At 47.3% G+C, this 27,606-nt stretch overlaps 1 protein-coding gene across 1 annotated transcript; it reads right to left on the bottom strand.

Annotated features, from left to right (window-relative positions):
- Positions 1–247: 247 nt before the first annotated feature.
- LOC118480243 lies at positions 248–23,844 on the bottom strand. Its single transcript, XM_035974991.1, has 4 exons — positions 23,581–23,844; positions 22,720–22,968; positions 22,535–22,636; positions 248–400 (listed from the first exon to the last, which is right to left on the bottom strand). Exons 1-4 carry the CDS (start codon positions 23,842–23,844, stop codon positions 248–250), a joined length of 768 nt encoding a protein of 255 aa, XP_035830884.1.
- Positions 23,845–27,606: the final 3,762 nt, after the last annotated feature.

A 27,606-nucleotide genomic window follows, 5' to 3' on the forward strand; every position in this document is an offset into this window, starting at 1 on the left:
AACCCACCACCAGACACAATATTCGCACAAAAGTTTCAATCAAACCTCCACTACCAGAATTCGACTTCAGGGCCCAAATATTAACCGGATCTCGAGGCCTAATTGCTGAATCCCACCCGAAACTGCTCGATTTAGCAGACGAAGGGAGCTTAGTTGTCATAAGAAAGAGCCAATTCGGTCCGGTTCCAGTGTGGCGGGCTGATTTTGTGGAGCCGGAGTGTATTTATAAACTGAAAATATCAGACTTTCAGTTCCTATCAGCTATCTGCAACTCAGGTATCATTCGGAATCTTCTAGAAAGATGACATATTGGGTGTTTGCGTTCATTGTAGTGCCATTGCCGCAAGCTAACTTTTATGTAACACCCAATATGTCCATCTTCTCGTAGATTACCATGTGCCTAACATCAGCAATGATTTCACTTTTAGTTAACAAGTGATCTTCTATGAGAAATCAGTCTGGGAAAAACTGATGAAAACCTCAATTGGATGCTTAAAGGATGAATGCTACAGGTTGGTAAATGTGACTTCTATTAAACAAATAGTGAGTTCTAGAAGATTTGGTTTCTCTAGGGTTAAATTCAGGGGCAATCTAGTCATTTCACACCCTCTTAACTGAGAAAACTAACTGATGTTAGGCACAGGGACTATCCGGGAACGAAAATTGAAAAGTTGGGGACTATAGCTGTAATTTCAAAAAGTTAGGGACTAAAGGTGAAAAAAGGCAAACCATAGGGACTATCCGGGCATTTAACTCTATATATATATATATATATAAGTATTATATGTATTGTTATGTCCAATAGTCAAGCATGAGGTAGAAGATTAAATCTTCATTTAGGTACCTCTAGTATCATGGAAATCATGTAGGAGGTAGGAAGAACAAGCTTCCATTTAGGTACCTCTTATGGTTCACCACTACACTTGATGTAAAAACATACAAGGAAGGTCATGAACTATGAATAATACAAGAATACAAACAACTACGCTATGAGAAATCATCAAGTAATGTGGGGATCTTATGTTGGACAACCCAAGTTAGTCCATAATCACACCTACATTAAGTCTTGGACTTAAACATTACTTATGGGTTAAAAACCCTAAACAAGACAGAATATATGTGAGGTTTAACCTCTGATTTCGAATATCTCATCCCTGTTTTTAAGCCCAACTAACCATACAAGTGGTTATGCGCATAAGGACGTGGGTTTGAGTTGAGTTAGACTCAAGTTAAACAAGTATTAGTAAAGATAAATGAAATCAAATTCAAACAGTGGACTTTGGAGCCTATTTTCCAGAGTTCTGGGGACTTATTTACTGTGAAATACCCATGGAATCGAAGCTAAGGAAAATCCAAGTACATAGGAAAAAGAATGAGCTAAAACGGACAAGTATTCAGTGAGTTATGCTCACTTTAGTGAAGAGTAGTGCTTATGTCCGAACTTCAAATTGCAGCAACGATTTTGAGTGTTTGAGAGAGTTGTGAGAAGGTTTGTAAAGTGAAAATGACTTGGAGTGGTGTGGTTTTTATAGGGGAAGGGTTGGGGTTGGTGGTTGTGAGTTTTTAATGCAAGAAACACACACTGGAAGCAACAAACACACCAAAATGGCCCAATCCCGTAAGCTGAAACGAGCTGGTCACGGATTCACTGTTTACGCGGGCCACGTAGGGGACAGTGTATGTTTACGCGGGCCGTGACAAGGGGTGGGCTGGAGACCAAGTTTTGATTATTTGCAATTTGGCCCCTATAGTTTGCTAATTAGGGTTTTAAGGCCTTTTAGGGACTATTTTCGCCATAAAAACATAGTTTAAGGGAAAATCAAGTACGAGGAACATAAACCAAGTATAATTAAGCGTATGAAGGTCGTATTTATGTATCGTTTACGATCAAAACAAATTTTATGCATAAGTTTCACATATTTGCAAGTTTAGCACATAGTTTCCAAGAATTACGAATAAGCATCAATTGTTTCATGAAAATCGAATGTATGAGCATGTATAAAGTATGTACAACATGAATTTAACAAAATACGAGTTTTATTTATGATCCAAGTCTCGGATTTTACAACGATTACAAAGAAAGAACTATTACAAGAACACAAGACTTCCAAAAATAGAAATACGAACAAGACTTGCTATAAATGGAAAGTACAAATAAGCAGGGCGTTACACTCTCCCCTCCTTTAGGGAATTACGTCCCGAAATTTAGGTAGATGCAACATCGAACAGATATGGATACTTGGTCTTCATATCACTCTCGAGTTCCCAAGTATATTCAGCGCCACGTTTTCCTTCCCATCGAACCTTGACGATAGGAATTCGACTGTGCCTCAGTTGCTTGTCTCCTTGGTCCATGATTTTGACCGGATTTTCCACGAAGTGAAGTGTTTTGTTGACTTGCAAGTCTTCGAGAGGAACTTGTAGTCCTTCGTCAGATAGACACTTCTTCAAGTTGGATACGTGAAAGACAGGGTGTACATTGTTGAGTTCTTCAGGCAGGTCCAGTCTATACGCAACCTTGCCAATCCTTTCGAGAATCTTGAAAGGACCAACGTAGCGAGGTGCGAGTTTCCCTTTCTTGCCAAATCGAACCACGCCTTCCAAGGGGATACCTTGAGAAGTACGAAGTCACCTATCTCGAATTCCAAGGGCTTGCGACGCTTGTCAACGTAACTCTTTTGTCGGCTCCTGGCTTTCAATAAGTTGTCTCGAACCTGTAATATCTTGTCCGTCGTCTCTTGTATGAGATCGGGACTAGTGATTTGAACTTCACCAATCTCGTGCCAATAAATAGGCGAATGAAACTTGCGACCATACAATGCTTCGAAGGGTGCCATTTGAATACTCGCGTTATAACTGTTGTTGTACGAGAATTCGATCAACGACAAGTGTGAATCCCAGTTGCCACCAAAATCGATTACGCATGAATGAAGCATATCCCCTAAGGTTTGGATAGTACGCTCGGTTTGACCATCTGACTGAGGATGAAAAGCGGTGCAAAGGTTAAGAACAGTACCCATAGCAGATTGAAAAGTTTGCCAAAGGCGAGACGTAAAACGAGCATCACGATCGGAAATGATGTCAATGGGGATACCATGACTACAGATGATCTCATTAGTGTAGATTCTAGCCAATTTCTCGACTTTGAAATCTTCACGAATGGGGAGAAAGTGAGCTGATTTGGTCAATCGATCAACGATCACCCAAATACTGTCATGACCAGAAGAAGTACGAGGGAGCTTAGTGATAAAATCCATGGCAATGCTCTCCCATTTCCAGACAGGAATTTTTGGTTGTTCGAGTAAGCCAGAGGGACGTTGATGTTCAGCTTTCGCCTTCGAACAAGTGAGACATTTCGAGACGAAGGTAGCTATATCCTTCTTCATCCCAGGCCACCAATAGGATGCACGCATATCTGGTACATCTTGTCGGCACCAGGGTGAATAGAATATTTCGTGTGATGTGCCTCCTTCATCAGGAACTCTCGAAGGTTATCACGATTGGGAATCCAGATTCGATCGAGATAGTATTGAATACCATCGGATTTGGTTACGAGGCATTCTTCAGCACCACATCGCATCTCGTCGTAGAGGTTACCCTCGTTAACAGATGAATATTGAGCGTTACGTATGCGGTTCTGAAGGTCATGGACGAGTTAGAAACAACGGATACTCTTGACATGAGTTTTACGACTAAGAGCGTCGGCTACTACATTCGCTTTACCGGGATGGTATTTGATTTCGCAGTCGTAGTCGTTTAACAGTTCCACCCAACGACGTTGACGCATGTTCAGTTCCTTTTGGTCGAAGATATGTTGAAAGCTCTTATGGTCGGTGAAGACCACACATTTAGTACCATAAAGGTAGTGTCGCCAAATCTTCAACGCAAAAACAACTGCGCCAAGTTCAAGGTCATGAGTAGTATAGTTTTTTTCATGTATTTTGAGTTGTCTCGACGCATAAGCGATGACCTTGTCTCGTTGCATAAGCACACAACCAAGTCCAAGGTTTGAAGCATCGCAATATACGACGAAGTCGTCATTACCATCAGGAAGCGCGAGAATAGGAGCATTACAAAGCATCTCCTTGAGCGTTTGAAAAGATTCCTCTTGTTAGGGACCCCAAACAAAAGGGGTTTCTCTTTTTGAGTCAAAGAGGTCAAAGGAACAGCGATCTTCGAAAAGTTAGAGATAAAACGACGATAATAACCAGCAAGACCAAGAAACGAACGAATTTCAGACGGAGATTTAGGTGCGATCCAGTTCCTCACAGCTTTGATTTTAGCGGGGTCAACGTGAATGCCAAGTTCGTTGACGGTATGACCAAGGAATTGAACCTCTTTTAACCAAAATTCACACTTGGAGAATTTGGCTTATAGACGTTCAGTACGAAGAAGTTGAAGGATAAGACACAAGTGTTGCTCATGCTCTCCTTGTGTCTTGGAATAGATAAGAATATCGTCGATGAAGACGATCACGAAACGGTCCAAGTACGCTTTGCACACACGGTTCATCAAATCCATGAAACCAGCAGGTGCGTTGGTCAAACCAAAGGGCATGACCACGAACTCGTAATGACCATAACGTGTACGAAAGGCGGTTTTAGGTATATCTTCTTCGAGGACTCGAAGTTGATGGTACCCAGAATGAAGATCGATCTTGGAAAAGCAGGTCGCGCCTTGCAATTGATCGAAGAGATCATCGATGCACGGAAGAGGGTATCGGTTCTTGACAGTAAGCTTGTTGAGCTCACGATAGTCAATACACATTCGGAATGACCCATCTTTCTTTTTAACGAACAAAATGGGAGCGCCCCAAGGAGAAGTACTAGGGCGTATAAAGCCTTTATCAAGAAGCTCTTGAAATTGACTCGAGAGCTCTTGCATCTCAGAGGGTGCTAAGCGGTGAGGAGACTTAGCGACAGGCATAGCGCCAGGCACTAAATCAATGCGAAAGTCGACAGAACGAGCAGGAGGCGGACCAGGAAGATCGTCGGGAAACACATCGGGAAAATCACGTATGACGGGAACGTCACTTATGCTTGGGCCTTTGTCCTTCTTTTCCATAATATGGGCGAGAAAGGCGAAGGTACCCTTGCGTAAGCATTTGTTCGCTTGGGTACACGACATAAGCTTGAGACCTTGAGAAGGTTTCTCACCATACACGTGTAGAGAATCACCATTTGGAAGAGGGAGGCGGATAAACTTTTCAGAACAAACAACTTCAGCACGAACTCGCCTAAGCCAGTCCATGCCTACTATGATGTCAAAGCTACCCATTTGCATAGGTATAAGGTCGATTTGAAACGTATGATCGTTGAGAATCAAAGAACAATTGGAAAGGATGAAATCAACAGTGACGGATTTACCATTGGCGACTTCGACAGCGAAAGATTTTGGCCACTTAGAGCGTTTACACTTAAGCAATTGTTCAAATTCTAGCGACATAAAACTTTTATCGGTGCCAGTATCAAACAGACAAGAAGCATAAACATGGTTCACAAGAAACGTACCAGTAATGACATCGTTTGCTTCTGAGCCTGAGCGGCAGTGATGACAAAAGCTCGTCCTCTAGCAGGTTGTTGAGCCTGTTACTGCTGTTGTAGCTGCTGTTGGTGTTGCTGGGTTTGATTCCTTTGAGGGCAAACATTTGCGAGATGATTGAGATCGCCACACTTGAAGCATACTCGCACAGGAGCAGCTCGAGCTTGAACCTAGTTGGGAGCAGGGTTTGCAACAAGAGCTTGATTCTGGTTGTTTTGGGGCTGAGGGAAGTTTCAACATCGGTTAGCAAAATGCCCATACCTCTGACAGTTGGTGCATTTGCGGCACGGTACGTTGGTAGGATGATGAAACAAACAGGTAGTACATTGAGGATGAGATCCAACATAGCCTTGATTTGGAGGTTTGGTGTTTGCGGGCGCAACGACGGATAAAGCTTGTAAGGGTTGTGGGTTTGGCGGAGTGACGACTGCACAATTTTTGCTCGAAGCCTTCCGTATCTTACCTCGGTTTTTCTTGGACGATTGGGAGGGTGAGGGTTCAACAAGGGCAGTATCAGTTGTAGCTTGGTGTGCATTCTTCGTTGAAACCTTGTCAAAGGTTCCATGAAGGACACAATTGTTGTTAAGTTTGGTGGCTATGGTATAGGCTTCCTCTATTGTTTTGGGGTTAGCAGAGGCAAGATGATTGGTCACGGAAGGTGCAACACAGCGAATGAACTTGGCTATGGTTTTGGGGACGGAGTCGACTTGTCCAGGACAGAGGACACTTAGTTGTTTGAAGCGCGTAATCAGACCATACATGTAGCTCCCCTTTTGCGTTAGATTCCAAAATTCGTTCTCCAACTTTTGGAGCTCGTGATGTCACACCCCAACCGATGGCGGAACCATCGGGGCATGGCACTGAGTGAAACAGATTGTCCAAGAGTTTCCATAACAATTATCATCACTATTTAGTTTAAATTAACACATCCCATACCGTGTCCCAAATAACAAACAAATTATTACAGATAACAACTAGTCAAATATTCTGTTCCGACAACTCAGATTTAAATAAGACGAACAAATATTGTTCAAATGCTCCTAAAGACCCAGCCTGACAAGATCTACAGACAACTATGCTCTAGTTGCTCTTTCCTGACAGACAACTATTTGTTGGGGGCCTCTAGAGCTTTATTCTAGCCTCGCTTTCCTAGCAAGCAAACATCTTAAACACCTGTCACATACGTTAAAATAAAGTCAATACATATAATGTAAAGGTGAGCATACAAGTTTGATAATAGCATATATAGTTCGAAATAGTTTACGCATAACCAGCACGTACACAGAGGAAAACGAAGCATGTTAATTATCGACATGGACCTACCGATACCAAGGACTGCGGGTTGACCGTCCGAGACGGTTCGCAATACATGATTACCACCGTAATCCATGCAAGTAATTGTCCTTAACAACCCCCGTGGGAACGGGTGCTGAGTCCAAACTATAGTACTACGTCGTTAAGGCAGGTAGACAGCATTCCACGTGTAAACACAATCAACAAGCATTCATTTAGTCACGTAATACATGCAATTCGGTTAGCGTTCAAACAATTGAGTAGTGTGTTCGATAGGGGTTTTGATAAGTAACGTATGTAACACCCAAAAGTGCTAAAAGCAAAAAGGGATCAAGTATACTCACATCGATTGATTGATGGATTGAAGGGAGCGCTTGGGAGTAGGGTTAGCCTGAACAGTTCGATAGCATAACGATGAATAACACGTAGAATGGAAACAAGTGTAAGTGGGTTGGACAGCCTGGTCGATCGAACAGTTGGTTCGATCGAATGGGTTGTTCGTTCGACTGGACAATCCGTTCGGACAGCCTGTTCGATCGGCTGGTAGGCTCGATCGGTTGGACTGTTCGAGTGGATTGTTTCTTCCTTTGTGAAGGGTGTGTTTGTGTATGATGGCTTGTCCTTTTGAAGTTTCCGTTGTAGCATTTGAGAACACTGAAATGTTCTTACCTTTCAGATCGATCGATCGAACGATCCGTTCGATCGGTCGGCATAACCGATCGGTTAGGAACTCCAGTAATAGTCCTCATCAGGATGTCACTCTATCGAACAGCCTACTCGATCGAATAGCATGCTCGATCGGGTGGCACTCCTATACGACAAACGAATTGAAAATCGACCAAGTGTGGAAGCATAGTATCTCATGATCCGAGGAGTAATGTTGACGAACAGCTGTTCGATCGAACAGTACCTCGTTCAATACCATACTTCATGAAATGGTTAAGTGTGGGGCCATATGCTAGCCGATCGGCTGGCCTGGTCGATCGGCTGGCATGTCCGATCGGTTGGGCTGTTCGTTCGAACAGCCTAACCGTTCGGCCAGCATCCTGACCTGGTCGGCCTGTTTGTCTAACACTTGGCTGCTCTGATTATCTGACATTATATTAAGGTACTTTGACAATGAGCTTAACCAGGGAACCTTCGCTCTTACTTGTTTCTCCTGCTCGGACAGGAATCACCCAAATCCGGTCAGTGAACGGTTCGGAATGGCGGTTTGACGTCAAACCCGAAGTCGGTGAACCTCGTGGGTAGAATCCGAATCTTGAACCACTCATCCACTAGAATGATTGGTGAGTTGACTCAAGCTCCGTTTCTACCGGTTTGAAGGCATTGAGTGTAAAAGAGTTGAAAGAAAGTTGGAAATCCTTCTTTCATTCCTTCACAACATGTAAATGTTTAGATCTTTGATAGATCTTAGCTTGTTTATGTGGGAATCGGTTAGATCCGAGCTATTCATGGTGGATTGAAGCCAAAACATGGTGTTCTTGAAGAACACCATGATGACATCACCCAAGTATGCCTAGATCTTGGTGATTTCACGGTTAGAAAATCAAAATGGAAAGATAGAAAGGTGTAGGAGCATGGTTTGATCAAGAAAGTACAAGATTTAGGATGGAAACTTACCGGAATCGGAAGAAATCTGAGAAAAGAAGGGGAGCACGAGCTGGTCGGTCAGAGCTTTCCAAAAGTGGTAAAGAGTGACAATGACAGCCCTATTTATAGGCTCCAAAAGAGGAAAGGGCTAGCCGATCGGCTGGCATCCCGATCGGACAGCCTGCTCGATCGAACAGTCTGTTCGATCGGCTGGGCTGTTCGATCGGCTGACAACCTGATCGATTAGCAGCCTGTTTCGAGTGTTCGGTGCGACGATTTTCGATATTTCGATTTCGATTGAAGACGATACGAGTACGATAGAGTTTCCTATCCAAATTACTTTCAGTCCCAACTACTATATCTATCATACAATCATCTATACTTCACCCTATCCTAACGTTACCATTTGTCGTAATTCGATTTCGATTGCATTCGGTTTGAGTTTCGAGTTTCGATTCGAGTTTCGATTAATCACCACACAAAGCACAAAACATAAAGTAAACACGCACAGGTAACACATAAGGCACACACACGTATAACAACAACCAAAGTTCGCGTAATTCGAGATTCGGGTTCGATGACAGTTAGATCGGTTTGATTACTGATTAGTTAACTTTATCGCATTGTTACTTCCTACTATTTACAGTCGTAAGTCGGTTCGCGTTAAAACATTCGATTGCTTCGATTCTTTCTGATTACAACACTTACTCCACATAATACAAATAAAACATAAAATAGACTATTTACAGTCAAAGAAAGTCGAAGTTGACTTTGACTTTGACTTTGACATTTGAAAACACGGGGTGTTACAGCCTCCCCTTGTTTAGGGAATTTCGTCCCGAAATTAGGCTCGAAGCTGCACAGCACCGTGAATTACCAATTTGGCGCTTCAGATCTTCATTTGAACAACTGCGGGTACTTTGCCTTCATGTCGCTTTCGAGTTCCCAAGTGAACTCCGCGCCTCGTTTGCCTTCCCATCGGACTTTCACGATAGGGATGCGTGAGCGTCTGAGTTGCTTGGTTTGGCGATCCATGATTTCGACAGGCTTTTCCACGAAGTGTAGCGTTTCGTTGACCTGAAGATCGTCGAGGGGTACAATCAAATCATGGTCAGCTAGGCATTTTCGGAGGTTCGACACGTGGAAAGTCGGGTGGACGTTACTGAGTTCCTCCGGTAGTTCGAGTTTGTAGGCGACTTTTCCGATCCTTTCCAGAATCTTGAAAGGTCCAACATATCGAGGCGCTAGTTTCCCTTTCTTGCCGAATCTGACCACACCCTTTCAAGGTGATACCTTTAGGAGTACGTAGTCGCCAACGTCAAATTCAAGGGGCTTGCGTCTTCTATCGGCGTAACTTTTCTGTCTATCCCTGGCCTTTGCCAAGTTGTCGCGAATCTGGAGGATTTTGTCAGTCGTTTCTTGTAGTAACTCGGGACCGGTTAGTTGCGAATGACCGATCTCGTGCCATACAATAGGTGATCGACATCTTCTTCCATATAAAGCCTCGAATGGTGCCATTTGTATGCTGGCATGATAGCTGTTGTTGTACGAGAATTCGACTAACGGTAGGTGTTTGTTCCAACTACCTCCGAAGTCTATAACACACGCTCGGAGCATGTCTTCAAGAGTACGGATCGTTCTTTCAGTCTGTCCATCGGTTTGAGGATGGAATGCAGTACTCAGGTTAAGCGACGTACCAAGGGCCGCTTGAAACATTTCCCACAATCACGAAGTAAACCGAGCGTCACGGTCTGAAATGATGTCACGAGGCGTACCATGATTACAAATGATCTCGTCGGTGTAGATTCGGGCTAGTCGTTCTACCTTGTAGTCTTCCCGTATTGGCAGAAAGTGGGCTGATTTGGTCAGACGATCTACTATAACCCAAATGATGTCGTGACCTGATGGCGTGGGTGGAAGTTTGGTTATGAAATACATAGCTATACTCTCCCACTTCCATATGGGAATTGGAGGTTGTTCGAGTAAGCCAGAAGGTCGTTGATGTTCAGCCTTGACTCTTGCACAAGTCAGGCAACTTCCAACATAGAGAGCGATATCCCGTTTCATACCCGGCCACCAGTACTTGTAACGAAGATCCTGGTACATTTTATCGGCACCGGGATGAATAGAGTATCGGGACTTGTGGGCTTCGTTCATTATAATCTTTCGCAAATCGGTCCGCTTAGGGATCCAAATTCGGTCCAGATAATAGAAAATCCCATCTGCTTTGCTTACAAGCTGAGCTCCATCGTGATAGATTCTCTCCTTCTACAAAGTGCGTTCGTTAAAACAGGCATGCTGAGCTTCGCGGATGAGAGCTTCGAGGTTGTGCTGGGCTTGGGTATTGCGAATACTAAGCAAATAACTCTGTCTGCTGAGTGCGTTGGCAACAACATTCGCCTTGCCTGGGTGATAACGAATCTCACAGTCGTAATCGTTAAGAAGTTCTACCCATCGGCGTTGACGCATGTTAAGTTCTTTCGGATTGAAGATGTGTGTAAACTCCTGTGATCGGTGAAGATCATACACTTGGTACCATACAGGTAGTGTCGCCAAATCTTCAAGGCAAAAACAACTGCGCCTAGCTCGAGATCGTGGGTTGTATAGTTCTTCTCGTGGATTTTGAGCTGACGAGATGCGTAAGCTATAACCTTGTCTCGTTGCATGAGAACACAGCCAAGACCAAGGTTGGAAGCATCACAGTAGACAACGAAATCGTCGTTTCCGTCTGGCAACGTGAGAACGGGAGCATTGCAGAGCTTGCGCTTAAGGGTTTGAAAAGCAGACTCTTGTTCAGTTCCCCAAACAAAAGACTTGTCTTTATGAGTAAGGGCGGTAAGCGGCACAGCGATTTTAGAGAATCCTTCGATAAATCATCGATAATATCCCGCTAATCCAAGAAATGATCAGACTTCAGACGGGTTCTTAGGCGTAATCCAGCTTTTAACTGCTTCAATCTTCGCGGGATCGACATGAATTCCCTGACTATTCACGATGTGACCCAGAAACTGAACCTCCTCCAACCAGAATTTGCACTTGGAGAACTTGGCGTAGAGTTGGTTCCCCTGGAGTAACTCGAGAACCAAACGTAGATGTTGCGCGTGTTCGGCTTTCGACTTGGAATAAATCAAGACATCGTCGATGAACACGATGACGAAACGGTCAAGATAAGGCTTACACACGCGATTCATCAGATCCATAAAAACCGCGGGTGCGTTGGTTAGACCAAAAGGCATAACAACGAACTCATAGTGGCCGTATCGAGTGCGGAAGGCTGTTTTAGGTATATCCTCCTCTTGAATGCGCAACTGATGATAGCCTGAACGTAGATCGATCTTCGAGAAACACTTGGCACCTTGCAGCTGATCAAATAAGTCATCAATTCGAGGCAAAGGGTAACGGTTCTTGATGGTCAGCTTATTCAACTCCCGATAGTCGATGCACATCCTGAATGACCCATCCTTCTTTTTGACGAAAAGGACTGGCGCGCCCCAAGGAGAGGTGCTCGGGCGAATGAAGCCTTTTTCAAGTAGCTCCTGGAGTTGGTTCGAGAGTTCCCTCATTTCGGATGGCGCGAGTCGATAAGGGGCTTTGGCAACAGGGTTAGCTCCAGGAATAAGGTCGATACGAAAGTCGATATCACGACTTGGCGGTAGTCCGGGAATGTCATCAGGGAATACCTGAGGAAATTCACGAACCACTGGGACGTCTTTGACTTCAACCTTCTTTTTCTTTTCTTTCTCCGCTACTACAATGTTGGCCAAGAAAGCGCTGTATTCCTTGCGGAGATACTTGCTAGCTTGGACGCATGACATAAGTTTAAGACCCTTCGAAGCTGTTTCACCGTATACACATAATAGATCACCATTCGCGAGCGAGAATCGAATCATCTTTTCGAAGCACACAACTTCAGCATGGTTTTCACGAAGAAAGTCCATGCCTACTATGACGTCAAAACTTCCGAGTTGCATCGGAATAAGGTCGATTGCAAAGTTGTGATTGTTGAGCTCTAGGGTACAATCACGAAGAACAGAGTTAACTACGACGGTTCTTCCAGTAGCAACTTCGACTTCGAATGACGAGGGGAGATAAGAACGCTTACGACTAAGGAGCTTCTCGAATTCAAACGACACAAAGCAGTTATCAGCTCCAGTATCAAACAAACATGATGCATAAATACCATTCACAAGGAACGTACCATTAACCACGTTGTTGTCAGCCTGGGCTTGACGGGCGTTGATGTTAAAGGTTCTGGCACGGGCTGCTTGCTGTTGCTGCTGAGGATGCTGCTGTTGCTGCTGCTGCTGGGGTTCTTGTTTCACGACCCGGTTCGGGCACATGTTTGCAAAGTGGTTAGGATCACCACATGCAAAACAGACTCGAGCATTGACCGCGGGTGCTTGAGCTGCAGGTTGGCCTTAAGGGGCTGGAAGTAGAGCTTGATGAGCGGCGGCTTGAACTGGGCTTTGACGGGGACCATAGCGACAGTTCGCAGTGAAATGCCCATAGAGGTTGAAGTGGGCGCAGAAACGACAGGCGATTCCCACTGGATGATGGTATGAGCATGTCGGGCACAGCGGGTGGGGACCTGTGTAAGCGCGCTTAGCTAGCGGCGCATTGATAACTGGAGCTTGTCGATGGTGAGACTGCTGTTGAGCCGGTACGGCTTGCAGAGGGGCAGCAGTCGTTGTCACAGCACAATTCTTGTTGCTGGAGCTGTTATTGTTGTGCTTCTTCTTTCTTCTTGACGACTTGGAGGGTTGAGCAGTGGTGGTGTCGACGGTTGTGGCGGTGGCTTGGTGCAGAGACTTGGTATGCTTATCCCAAAATCCAGACTTTACCCGCTTGTCATTGATCTCAGCGGCAAGCAGGTAGGTCTCTTCAATCGATGATGGCTTGGCGGCATGAATGAAATCAGTAACACAATCAGGTAGAGCTCGAATATACTTCTTGATGGCCATGTCTAATGTCTTGACCTGATCGGGACAGATGATGCTGAGCTATTTAAAGCGTGCAGTCAAGGCAGCGTTATCTCCATCCTTCTGCTTAATGTTCCAAAACTCGTCCTCCAACTTTTGGCGTTCATGGGGAGGGCAGAATTCGTCCATCATGATGGCTTTCAGCTCCTTCCATGTCAGCTCATAAGATGCATCATTCCCGCGTTTGTTTCGTTCGGCCGTCCACCAGTCTAGAGATCGGGACTGGAAGACGCCTGTAGCATTGAGGGTGCGGAGATTTTCTGGACAGCGCGCAGAGTGACTTCGATAGAATCAAACCATTGAAACATAGCTATTGGGCCATCTTTTCCGGTGAATTCCTTTGGTCTGCATGCCTTGAACTGTTTAAAGCTGAACCCAGTCTTGCTGGTATCCTTAGGAGCGTCGATTCGCGACTATTCAGACGACTTGCTGGCGTTTTCAAAGACATCGCTCACAGCTTTTGCCACACTCTTGGCGATGATAGTAGCGAGACGCCTGTCTCTCTTCTCTTGGCGGGTAAGTGGGGTTCGGCGTCCAGATGACGACATGGTCTGCAATAGACATTGTCGTAGGTCTCAGACACAACAATCGAATCTCACCTCACACGTCTACTACTTGCTAAAGCTTAGAATTACGTCGATACACGCATCACATAATCACATAAACACAAATTCACAGATTCACATAATCACAGAAACACAGAAGCACATAGAGCACGTAGAGCACAGAGACACCTAAGCACAGAAGCACATACACAATTAATCACAGAGGTAGTCAGAATACAGAAACCTATTATTCAAAGCTCGCGCATCGTTCGTATATAGCGATCGCGCATCGTATATTGAATAGTATCACATAATCGTATTGCATGTCGAGTATGGCATAGTATAGCGTATATCCTAGCATAGTATCGTCTAGAATTGCAGCGACTTGTGACCGTTTTGAGATAGAAGAACAATGCAAGTCGTGTGTGTCGATCGAAGGGATAGCAAAAATCGAACGAAACTTCAAAATAAAACATACAAACAGGTAATCACACATAGAACACATAAAATCGACGAATTATCAGAGTCTACAGTTGCGGGCTCAGAATCGAAACACATAAAATCGAGAAATAGATTGTCTGCGGCTACTAGACAATGACTACCCAAAGCGATTCGACTATTCACGATAGACTTGTCGTCACTTTCCAACTTTCGGGATCGCGTTTCTGCCTCGATTCTTGGGCATTCAACACGTATTCCCTAGGTCGTATTCGCGAGTTCAGGTCGTTGGAGTCCGTCGAGGCTTTGGTGAGATGAGTAAAAGTTTGAATAAGTTGCCAAGATTCGGGTTTCACCCCTGGCTTAGCAATTTCTTCCTTGTTTTAGTAAAATTTTGAGGAGATTGAGCAGATAATTCTGTCGAGAGTTTGCGGTTTTCACACCTATTCTCGATGAATAATCTCCTCCCACTTGTGAATAAATTGCAGACTGAACAAATAATTTAGTCGAGAGTTTGAGGCTTTCACACCTAATCTTGACCAAGTTACTTGTTCGGTGTCAGATGATTAGGCGATAGCAGGGTAGTTGAAGGGGTATGGTCCCAAAACGACCATTACCCGCATCAAACAAACCCCTACCAGTAAGCAAACCGCACCCATGCGGTCACATCCTTCGAACCCATTCGGTTCGAAGATGAATAGCTTGACCCAAGTACGAAAGAAGATGAACATATCGATGCGGCTGGCACCGCATCATATGGCCATTTTCGTCACGACAAGGGAAGCGAGCAAATAGTCTCCACATACGATGATGCGGCCAACACCGCATCTCGCGTATTTCTTGATCACAAGTAGGAGACGCGGTAACTTCAGACGTTACCGCATGCAGCGATGCGGCTCGCACCGCACCCTGCATATCCAGCAAGTGGACTGACACGCCAGGCAAGTGGCTGACACCACGAGGCAAGTGGCGCCGGCGACAGTCCCCTGTCAGAGCTATTAAAGCAATGGGCTGACGTGGCGTAACCCCCACGGCCGGAGAGACTGACACACCTGCAACGGTGCAGCTCGTCGTCAGCCCATCCATCAATCTCCTCCTTCACTCCTCGGCTATAAATACCGACCCCAAACCAGGTTTGAGGTATCTCTTCACAACTCTCTAACTACTACGATAATCTTGCTTTGCTTCCCAAGCAAACTACTGATTCTCACGCCGGAGAGTGGTAACAAGGAGCACCCCCCACCCCATCCTCCTTGTTACGAGTCACGGCTTGTTTTCTTGTGCAGGAGATCATCCACCGGTGACCCAGCCAGCGATCTCCGAGAGGAAGGGATTAACCCTTCTTGACGAGACCAGTGTGTTAACCCTGCCCGGTTAACCATTGTTTCATCATTGGCGCCCACCGCTACTCTTAGCACTTTTTAATCCATCCCTCTCCCTCTCAAGATCATGACTGATAACCAAAACACCAATGCGGATAACCCAAATCCCCCGGTCCCAACAGGGGTCCACCCTTCGACCCCCCAACCCGGACACATTGGCACGTCCACCCAAAGGATCCCATCCTTTGCGTTCGGACACGACTTATCACAGGCCCCAACTGTGCTTCCACCAGGCGTGGACTTACACTCCTGGTACCAACAGCAGACTGGCCTGCTGATAGCGGCTTACAACCGCGCTTGTACGGAAGCAAACGTACAAGCTGGGCCTACTCCAATACAACACACACCTGCCAACCGTATACTCCAATACGATGGCAGGTTACACTCACGTCCGGCTTCCAGAAGCCGACATGACGACCGTGGATCATCTTACTGTTCGGTCCATACACTCAATGAGGATACTTCCTCATATGAGTCCCGCTCCAGAGGGCCAGTGCATACCCGCCTGGGCCCCTATGGGGAAGATAGGAGGCGGTCAGCCTCCAGGCGCGGCCCAGGCATCCAGAGCCGACTGGGCCCGCAACCTTACACGGAAGGGTACGGTCATACCGACCCTGACGATCAAACCTACCGCGGGGAGTCTCACGACACCAACAGCAGACCAGGGGGACGCAACTATGTTCCTCCCAGTCACCCCCGCACTACATACCTCAGGGCGGCAAAGCGCCCTGTGCACGAACCATACAGGCCAAGGGCCGCGGCCGAAAATTCAAAATTCGTCCCGCACATCGCCAACGCCGATATCACAACGACAAAATTCCCAGTCAACATTGGGAAATACAGTGGCTCGACCGACCCGGACGACCACATGAACATCTTCACAGGCGCAGGCGTCAATGGCAGGTGGGACGAACCCACCTGGTGCAATTTTTTCCCCCAGACCCTTATCGGTCTGGCGAGGGCATGGTTTGATTCTTTGCCAGTGGGATCACTGGATTCTTTCGAGGACTTGCGCACCAAGTTCCTCGCCCATTTCAGCCAGCAGCGACGCCACGAACGCGATTCGCTGGACGTCATGAACATCTGGCGAAGGGATGACGAATCGCTCGAAGCATTCGTCATCCGTTACAATAAAGAATGCCTAGAGATAGGCGACGTGGCGGACCAAATGGCACGAAACCATTTTATTCGGGCCGTCAAGGACAGAGAGATGATCATGACCATCTCTGGCAAGGAGGGTTTGCCTAAAAAATGGGAGGATGTCATGACCGCAGTCAAGACATATGCCCAGACACAGCGGTCGCTCGAACCGCACGTCAAAAAGGCAAAACCCCAAGCCGAAACATCCCACCAAGGGTCCAAACGTAATAACAAACGCAACCGGGATGCGGGCAATCGGGATATTACTAAACCCTATTTCCCGCAACCCAACACGTTTGACCCACAATGCTACAACCCGGCCCGAGACACTCGGGCACCAAGAAAAGAATCTCGGGACCGCAAATGGACCGAGATCAACCAGTCGCCAAGAGAGGTCCTCCTCGCGGACCCACAATTCTTGCGACCGGCCCAACCAATGAAGTCCAAGAAAAGTCAGGACCTCGCACTATACTGTGAGTACCACAAGGACTCGGGCCACACCACCAACAACTGCATCAGTCTCCGGCTGGAGATTGAGCGGGCGTTGAAAGAGGGGAAACTGCAACACCTTTTACCAGGTGGACAAAAGCCCACCAAGCATATCACCCCTCACAACGAAGGTACCTCCTCCGGAAAGAAAGCCATGTACGTTGCTTCCACCCACATGATCTACGGAGGCAAGGGTAGGCCCCGAAAAGCGGCACGAAGACCGGACAATGATTGGAAAGACGAGCAAGTCGTCTTCCCAAAAGTCCGAGGCGGACCGCGTGACAGACGCGCCGTCGTCATTTCAGGCCAGCTGGCCCATTACTGCACCGAGCGTCTGTTCATAGACCCGGGCAGTACATCCGATATAATCTACGAGCAATGCTTCAATCAATTTGACCAAGAGGACAAAGACCGGTTGCAGGCCGTAGATTACCCGCTGGCCGGATTCGCAGGGGAAACAGTCTTTCCCCTAGGTCAAATTACATTTCCCGTGCGTCTTACCAATGGTAAACACACGCGGACGGAGGAGGTAAACTTCATGGTTTTACCCCACACCTCCAATTATGATGTCCTCCTTGGGAGAGAATCCCAAGGAGATTTCAATATGATCACATCCGTCCCCCACTCCGCGGTTGGTTTCCCAACCGCATCGGGGGTTGCAATCATCTACGCCCGCAAGGACGTCATGATGACGGACGAAGCACGTCCGACAAAGGTCGCAAGGCCCACCCCCGTCGACCAACCGGAAAAATGGGTTCTCAACCCAACACATCCGGAACAGAAGGTCACATTGGGTCACGCCTTATCCTCGACCACCAGAGCGCACCTGAAGGAGCTCCTCTTCAGGAACCAAGACATCTTCGCGTGGACTCCCGCAGACATGACAGGGGTCCCACGTGAAATAGCGCAGCACTATTTGAATACCAAACCAGGTATCAAACCAGTGATCCAAGGCCAACGCCACCTTGGGTCAGCTAAAAATCAGGCGATGCAAGAGCAGATCGAAGAACTGCTCTCCGCAGGTATACTGCGGGAAGTCAAGTACCAGACTTGGTTATCCAACCCTGTCATGGTAGAAAAACCATCCGGGGGCTGGCGCATGTGCGTCGATTACAAGGACCTTAACAAGGCCTGCCCCAAGGATTGTTACGCGCTTCCGGAAATCGACGAAAAGGTCGATAACCTCGCACCATTTAGGTGGAAGTGTTTCCTCGATTGCTACAAAGGGTACCACCAGGTACAAATGGCACTTGAGGATGAAGACAAAACGGCATTCCGGACCCCAACCGGAAATTACTGCTATACAAAAATGCCGTTTGGGTTGCGCAACGCGGGCTCAACCTACCAGAAACTGATGAACGACACTTTCCGCGGTCAAATAAGCAAAAGTGTCGAAATCTATATGGACGACCTGGTCGTCATGAGCATGGAGGAAGATACCATGCTCACTGATATAGAAAGAACATTCCAAACTCTGCGAAGCGTCAACATGAAGCTCAATCCAGGGAAATGCTCGTTTGGAATGGAAGAAGGCAAATTCCTTGGGTTCATCGTCACCAAAGATGGATTCAAGGTAAACCCGGAAAAAGTGCAGGCGATCGAGCGCATGCCATCGCCTGCATCGATGAAAGATATGCAACGCCTGGCCGGAAGGCTGGCGGCACTCAACAGGTTCTTGGCTAACCACGCAGCCAAGTCATACCCTTTCATCAAGACCCTGCGAAGCTGTTCAAAGAAAGAACAATTCCAGTGGACCACAGAGGCCGAAAAGGCCTTCCTGGAAATGAAGGAGTGTTTGATACAACTCCCAACACTAACCGCACCATGCAAAGATGAGCCACTCATCTTATACCTATCCGCTGCAGACAACGCAGTGGGCGCGGTATTAATAGTGGAACGAGCAGGGGTTCAAACACCCATCTATTATATCAGCAAAATGCTCAACGACCCAGAGACGAGATACTCAATAATGGAAAAATTGGTACTAGCACTGGTACATGCTTCAAGACGGTTACGACGCTACTTCGTAAACCACATCATCACAGTGCTAACCAATTACAGGATCGGCCCGATCCTGTCCAAACCCGACATCTCTGGGAGATTAGCAAAATGGGCAATTGAGCTGGGCGCACATACAATACATTACAAACCGCGCCCTGCCATCAAAGGCCAAATCTTAGCTGATTTCGCCGCTGAAGTACCAGCAGATCGCATCCAAGAATGCGAAGAATCCCAAAATCCTGCGCCCCCACCACCCTCCTCAGAAGTATGGGCACTATTTACCGATGGTGCATCCAACGAGGACGGCGCGGGCGCAGGTCTGCGACTCGTCAGCCCTGACGGCCAAGAGCTTACATATGCCATCCGCCTCGATTTTAAAAGCACCAACAACGAGGCAGAATATGAAGCACTATTAGCCGGGCTACGTTTAGCAGTCAAAATCGGCGTGCAACATCTGGAAGCGCACGTCGATTCCTTGTTAGTTGCGGGCCAGGTACGCGGCGACTATGCCGCCAAAGGGGATATCATGATCCTCTACCTCGAGCAAGCCCTGCAGCTAAAATCCAAATTCGCTTCATTCAATATTCGACACATTAATCGAAGCGAAAACAAATCTGCGGATGCACTATCAAAACTTGCATCCACCAGCTTCCAACACTTGGCAAAGGAGGTACGTATCGAGATTTTGCAAAATCCTTCGGTTCCTCTACGCCAGGTCAGTGTCATCCAATACGGCACAACGTCATGGATGACACCAATTATCGCATACCTTCAGTCAGGTGTGACTCCCGAGAGCAAAACAGAGGCACGTAAGTTGCAATACAAAGCGTGCCACTATCAAATGGGAGACGGTATCTTATACCGAAAGTCATACCTCGGACCGCTCCTCCGATGCGTTAATCCACAAGATGCCACATACCTTATCCGAGAGATACATGAGGGCATATGCGGCATACATGCCGGACCACGCATGGTCGTGGCAAAAATCATGAATGCCGGGTATTACTGGCCCGGCATGCACCTGGACGCCGTCAAAGAATTACGCAAATGCATGGACTGCCAGCGCCATGCACCAAAAACTTTGCGGCCAAAAAACAATCTGGTCCCCGTCACTACTGCATGGCCTTTTCAAAAATGGGCGATCGACGTAGTGGGACCATTCCCGGACGCACCAGGTGCAGTTAAATTTATCATAGTGGCGGTTGATTACTTCACAAAATGGGTAGAGGCGAAACCACTCGCTTCAACCACTGCTATGATAACAAGAAAGTTCATTTGGGAGCACATCATCTGCCGTTTCGGTTTACCAATGTACATTGTTACCGACAACGGCACCAACTTCGCTGCCGACGAATTCAAAAAATGGCTAGAAGAGCTGAACATCAAACACATATTCTCGTCAGTCGCACACCCGCAAGGGAACGGCCAAGTCGAGAGTATAAATAAAGGCCTAGTCGACGGAATCAAAGCACGATTGGGAACAGCCAGACGTGGCTGGGTCGATGAACTCCCAAGCATCTTATGGGCTCACCGCACTAGCCCAAAAACAAGCAATGGGGAAACACCTTTCAGCCTCGTCTACGGGTCTGAAGCGGTGATACCCGCGGAAATGGGCCTCCCATCTCCTAGAATGTTGGCTATCGAAAAGCTAGACAACAACAGGGAACGTAGGATCGATTTGGACCTCCTAGAAGAAAGGCGCGAGAACGCCGCCATCAACGAGGCCAAATACAAATCCAAACTGGAAAAGTATTACAACGCGCGAGTTCGCGTTTGTACTTTCACTCCAGGGGACTACGTCCTACGTGACAACGAGGCATCTAACGCCGAGCGCCCAGGAAAACTTGCCCCCAAGTGGGAAGGACCCTACCTCATCAGCGAGGTCTTAGGGAAGGGCGCATACAGGTTACAAACACTAGAGGGCGAACCTATCGCCAGAACATGGAACGCACAACAGCTTAGACGCTGCTATATGTAAGCTATGTTCCTACACTCTCTATGTAACCTATTGGGCCGCAGGCCATTGGCAAATAAATAAGTAAGCAATTTTCTACATTATTGTTTGTTTACTACTATTACAAATGCGTGTTCCACTTTGCGGTATCCCAAAAACAGATTGACAAAATCTTCATTCATGATACCCATACAAAGTGGTAACCACACACAAATATTGTAATAGGCCAGCAAAAGACAAACAGACTTGCATGTTTTATCCGGCCGGATACACAAGTTTTTGTTAAACACAATTCCTGAGCCCCAAAAAGGCAAACAATGGAATTGACGCGGACTCATACGACAAAGGTATGGAGTACACTCGACCCCATTCACAAATGGGTAGAGTTCCGGTAATACAAGCTTTTACAAAGCTTAAGCAATTCTAAAAACCCTCACACGGTAAATAGCAGAATTGATGCATACCCATACAACAAAAGTATGGAGTATACTTGACCCCGTTCATAAATGGGTAAAGATTACGCATACACACGTTCAGACATGCAAGAATTAAAAACACTTGTACAAACTGAACAAAGAAACTTTATATTCAAAAAATTCAAGTATCTACATGATGCTTACTGAATTTACATAAAGTTCCTATTCTATACAAGAGGAATACAAAAAGGAGGCACACTCGCCAACCTAAACCCTATTTTGTACCGCTGGTCCCCGCATCTTCTCCGGCACCACCAGCGGGTTCTTCCTCTTCCACATCAGGGTAAAGCATCCGCAAGCGGTCAACATAGTCCGCAACCTCCAAACACTCGTCCAGCTCCCCTACACAGGCAAGGGGCGTGTCATAAAAGGAGGCTACGGCCGCTTTCAGACGACCCTCGGTATCCACATCACGGAACCCGGATGCCTGATCGGTATAACCGCCTGCGGATAGTACATTGATGTGCCCAATGCAGCGGTTAAAACCAGCCTTGAAACCCGCATCACGCGCACGTTCCTTAACCAGGTCCACACCTGATGAGGTCTCAGGGGCATTCATTATGGCCTCGACAATCTGCAGTAAAAAGATCATAAGTCTTGCGTGCTAATCCAAGCAAATGTAAAGACAAAGGATACTTACACGCGCGATGCCGTGAGTCCGCAACCACTCACGGTCAGCTTCCAGTTGGTTAAAAGAGGACACCAAGGCATCCTTGGCCTCAGTAGCAGCGGCGGCCCGCTGCTCCGCAGCAGACACGCGGGCAGTAAGGTCCGTAACCGCGACCTCCCGCGCCTGCACCTCAGCCTGTTACAAGAACAGCAAACAATTCACTCAATGAATATTTTCAAAACAATAAAGACGAAAGCAACAACGCTAAAGAAACGTACCTGCAGGCTTTCAACAACCTTATCCAAACGAATGCGCTCCGCATTCAGCTCTTCCAGAGCCTTGGAAGAACGGCTCTCTTTCTCCGCGGCCTCTTCAAGGGCCTTTGAGGCACGAGCCCCGGCCACTTTGGCCTCTTCCAGCGCCTTCAGGGCCTCATCCTTTGCCTGCAGCGCTTTAGCTGATGCGGCCTCAGCCGCAGCTTTTTCATTGCCCAAGGCAACATTTGCCGCCTTGGCGTTTGCTAGCTCCTGCCGAGTATGAAACAGAAGATTGTTCTGCTTAGCCCAAGATTCGTTCCACTTCTTGCGCTCGTTGGATGAAATTTCCTCCCAACGCTTACGCTCATCAGCAAGGAGTTTAGCAAGGGAACGCACCTGTTTTAGCTGGGCAGCGGCAGCCCATTCCGAAATCTGCTTCTGCTTCTCAAAAGCAGCTTTATCCTTCTCGAGCTGCTCCGCACCCGCACGGGCAGCCTGGACCAGCTTTTCCGCTTCTGCCCGCATGCGAGCAGCATCTTCCTCGCGGCGGCCCAGCACCTTATAATCTTCCAAAATGGCATTAGCCACAATGGAAGTCCCTACCAACATGGTCGAGAGCTGGTTTATACGCAGCTCCCGCGGTGCGGCACGAGCCCGCTCAACTTCAAAAGGGGTCCCAAGACCGCCCAGGATCTCCCTGCAGGCCGCAGGGTCGTTAGCAATATCATCCCCCTGCAATACAGTCCAGGGGGGTCGATGGTACAGCGTACCGCGATCCTGGGAGTAGGTGCGGTAGTAATACTCCAATTCAGACTCCCCAGGCTGAATTGGAGGCCCGTCATACCCCGCACCATCGGCCGACGAACTGGTACCCTTATCAACCGCAGACTTCTGCGGCCCAGCATCATGCTGCCGCGCTTCATCGCCAGTTTTTTGCGGCTCAGCATCAGAATGTTGCTTCCCTGTAGCAGTGAACCGCAAACTCAAATCGTCTCCCTCATTGGGAGAGATCAGGTTGTTGGACGAGTCGACAGTATCAAATATCTGGGCCGCAGCATTCTCTGCGGTACCCTCCTTCTGCACGGTTGACTCAGGTACCACCTTGACGGGAGGTGTCGATGGCACCTCCGCTCCACCCGCATCCATGGCACGCGGAGGGGACTCCGGAGCATCGAAGATAGAAAAATCTTCATCTTGACGCTCTGCAAAAAAGTGAAATAGCTATCAGAACCAGTTACACAACAGTTAACACTAGATAGCCTACACTTACCAACGACAACCGCAGGTTTCTTCTGCGCCGGAGCAGACCTTTTGGTTACTAGCCTCCGACGTTTGGTTTCAACACCTCCAGCAGCTTTCTGCTCTGGCCTCCTCTTCTCACCAATCACAGGGGGACCCGCAGCTGTCCCTCCCGCAGCCACCTCTTCTGCCTGCTTCTTCGCAGCACCAGAACGTGACTCCGCGGCTGTACTCAAACCCTCAAGGGTATCAGATACTATCACACAATCCTTGTGTCGACGAAAAGAGGAATGAGAGATACCTGTTGCCTGCGGCACCAGATGAGGCACAGTAGTGACCTCCTTTATCTTCTTTTGGCGGAAGCGCACGCCCTTCACAGTTTGCCTCTTTGGCACACCTTTCGCTTCAGGGTCCCCCAAGGCCCCAAGATCACCTGCATGGAATCAATACGTCAATAACACAACATGATCAACACAAGTAGCAAAGCTTCGATAATATACCTTTGCCTACTGGCAACTCAACTGCCAGTGCAGCCGCAGTAGGCACCCGGAAGTTACTACGGATGATAGTGTTGTGATCCTGTTCACCATCCGCACAAACTACGGTCTCAACCGTACCCTCGAAATCCGGAGCAAACATCCTCCATGCGGGGGCATCTTCTGATAATAGACACAAAGGTCAGTAACACACGTAAGGATAAAGAACGTGAAACAACAAAAAGTACGTACCACCGCTCTTTTCCCGCACCACGGGTTTCGAGTTCTTGCCCCTCCTCAACATCATACGCAACAACCATAGTTGCGTGTTGGTCAACTTCACAGACTCAATAGTCTGCAGTTGCGGGAACCATTGCACTGATTTCAAACTGGGCATCGCAATGGTCTCTGCTATGATCGTCTCGGTCACATTCCGAAACGTCATATTCACATCAAGGGCAGCAGACTTGATATAGAAGAACTTCTTCTTCCACATCGTCATCCCCTTAGGGGGAGTCATCAGCTTTGGGGTACCGTCTCGTAGACGGAAAGAAAAGAACCCCATAGACACTGTCATCTGATAAAACCGTCGGAAGTCCCCAACGGTAGGCTCTATCCCAAGAGCACGAAAGGTAAACTCAAAATTACGAATCCGAATCATCCCAAACGGACTCACTTGAGAAATGTGGACCTTGAACCACTCCAAGATATCCACAACAAACACCGTCAACGGTAATCGGAGGTTACAATCTCCGAAGAAGTCGGACCACATGGTCACATAACCGGCCGGAGCGTCGGCACCAGTATCACCCTCTGATGGGTACCGAGCCCCATATTCCGAGGGCATTTGGACCTCCAGCATAAGGCGATCAAAGCTTTTTCTGGTCCACTTTAACACCGGTAACCCACCACCGGGAACATTAACATCATCATCCTCGTCTTCTTCCTCAGCCACTATCGGCTGTTCAGGGTTTTCACCCTCCACATTGTGTGGATTCGATGGTTCAGCCATCAAAAATGTCAAAGAAACGGAAGATAATGAACAGAAACACTAGAAACCTCACCAGAAATTCAGAAAAAATCGTCGGAGAAGACAGATGACAACTTTCTCTCAAACGGCAAATTTTTTGAATTTTCGACAAAGTGAGAGGAAACCACAAACGGTTACCCCCTTATATACCCATCGCAATTAATGCGGAGGGAGAAAGCAAATCATCACGTTCAAAAAGAACGTATCTTGCAACAACACGTGTCGAGCGCCGTTTTAGCTGACGGTTATCACGCGCGCGTGGCCGCCCACGCGCCTGACAAAGAAGACGTTTACACTCCCTGCTACAGTGCATTTAATGCCTCGGGCAGTGCAAATGTCCTTTCATTTCAGCACATGCAGAAACGTCTCACCAACTTCTACCAACTCACACGTGCGATCAAGCCACGTAGGCAAGAAAAAGCGACAACATTATCCAAAAAACATAAGCGGCATGCGGTTTTTCTGGTTTACCGCACCATAACCCATACCGCATGTCGTTTTTTTATATACCCTAAAAAATAGGTAGAAATATATCTATCTATGCTATAAAGGGATATATTACCTTTTCCGCATCACTCACGAGCACACGTGAAATATGCGGAACTGACACACATGAACCCATTCAGATGTGTCAGATGCTCAGAACCAGTGTTGTTCTTTGGACTGAACCGCATCTCAGGAACAGGCAAAGCGCATTGCCTTCCTTTTCTTCAAGCTTCAAATCCCTCCTGTCCGGTTCACAACCACAGAGGGTGCATGAACAACTTCTTCAGAAGAAAGAAGGAACGGAACCTACGCGCCCGCACATCAGCAGCCCTGACTCCTGAACCTTCCAAGAGTTACATCCGTGCAACAAGCACACTTTGAGCGAATATGGGACTGCAACATCGCAGACACCCATAAAGAGCTACAGACATAACCATAGCTTCCGCAGAGTGGTTGCTACGGAAGAGCAAAACTCACTCCACATCACCGAACGAGGCTACCTCGTTGTAAACTCGGTATTGGAGCGTGAAGGTAAGTGGCTCCAGAAAGAACGCAGATACGTGCTCTAAACAAGCACTTATCAAGCAGCAAGTGTCCGAACAGCGGTAACAAGTCTGCCTATGACTTTGTTTACCTGCCAACGGACCGCGGTAACAAGTCTGCTTAGGACTTTGTTTACCTACCAATGGATCGCATGGAATAAACAACGAGGGGCATCCCCTTGCCTATGACCATGTTTATTTACCCATAGTCTAGATCCACATTGTTCGACCAAACACGGCCAACAATGACGCAACGAAGTAACCGCAAAGAACGTACGGTTACTTGAGAGCTATCAAGATGAACACGAACACCCAACAAAAAAGGGATGGTCATCTCATCATAGGATGCTGAACATAGAACTTGAGCAAAGTTCTAACACAACATCCAAAACCTTCAAACCTGACCGCAAAGGTTGGTTTACAAGTTTTTCTTTTCTTCTTCGTGCACCATTCTGGCAAATGGTTCGAAGAAGAAACCACCTCCAAGAGGTTCGAAACATGTGCAAACCTTCGAACCACCATCCAAGAGGTTGGTTCGAAGTTTGTGCAGCATTACTATGAAGGTCCCTAACAGGCCTTCAACACAACAACAGGTGGCAACCCACCTGACGACATGCAACGGCTGAGAATTTCGCATCAAGCGAAACCTCTTCACCGGTACGGAAGAGGCATAGCCGGATTTTTTACCAGATCACCAGGTTGATCTGGCCTAAAATTTTCTCCAGACTGCCACACTACCTTCCTACACCATAAGTCCAGTACTCCTCCCACGTGCAACTTGCACAAGGGAGCAACACTAGACTGGGGGGACTTGAAGGGGTATGGTCCCAAAACGACCATTACCCGCATCAAACAAACCCCTACCAGTAAGCAAACCGCACCCATGCGGTCACATCCTTCGAACCCATTCGGTTCGAAGATGAATAGCTTGACCCAAGTACGAAAGAAGATGAACATATCGATGCGGCTGGCACCGCATCATATGGCCATTTTCGTCACGACAAGGGAAGCGAGCAAATAGTCTCCACATACGATGATGCGGCCAACACCGCATCTCGCGTATTTCTTGATCACAAGTAGGAGACGCGGTAACTTCAGACGTTACCGCATGCAGCGATGCGGCTCGCACCGCACC

The sequence above is a fragment of the Helianthus annuus genome, chromosome 7 (assembly GCF_002127325.2).
Source record: "Helianthus annuus cultivar XRQ/B chromosome 7, HanXRQr2.0-SUNRISE, whole genome shotgun sequence".
Lineage (NCBI taxonomy): Eukaryota > Viridiplantae > Streptophyta > Magnoliopsida > Asterales > Asteraceae > Helianthus > Helianthus annuus.

Coding starts and splice junctions, on each gene's coding strand:
- LOC118480243 (XM_035974991.1), bottom strand. CDS start 23,844: ATGGATGCGGGTGGAGCGGAGGTGCCATCGACACCTCCCGTCAAGGTG. Junction 22,637..22,719: donor AGGTTGTTGAAAGCCTGCAG/GTACGTTTCTTT, acceptor TTCTTGTAACAG/GCTGAGGTGCAGGCGCGGGA. Junction 401..22,534: donor CTGAGGCCAAGGATGCCTTG/GTGTCCTCTTTT, acceptor TGCTGATGTTAG/GCACATGGTAATCTACGAGA.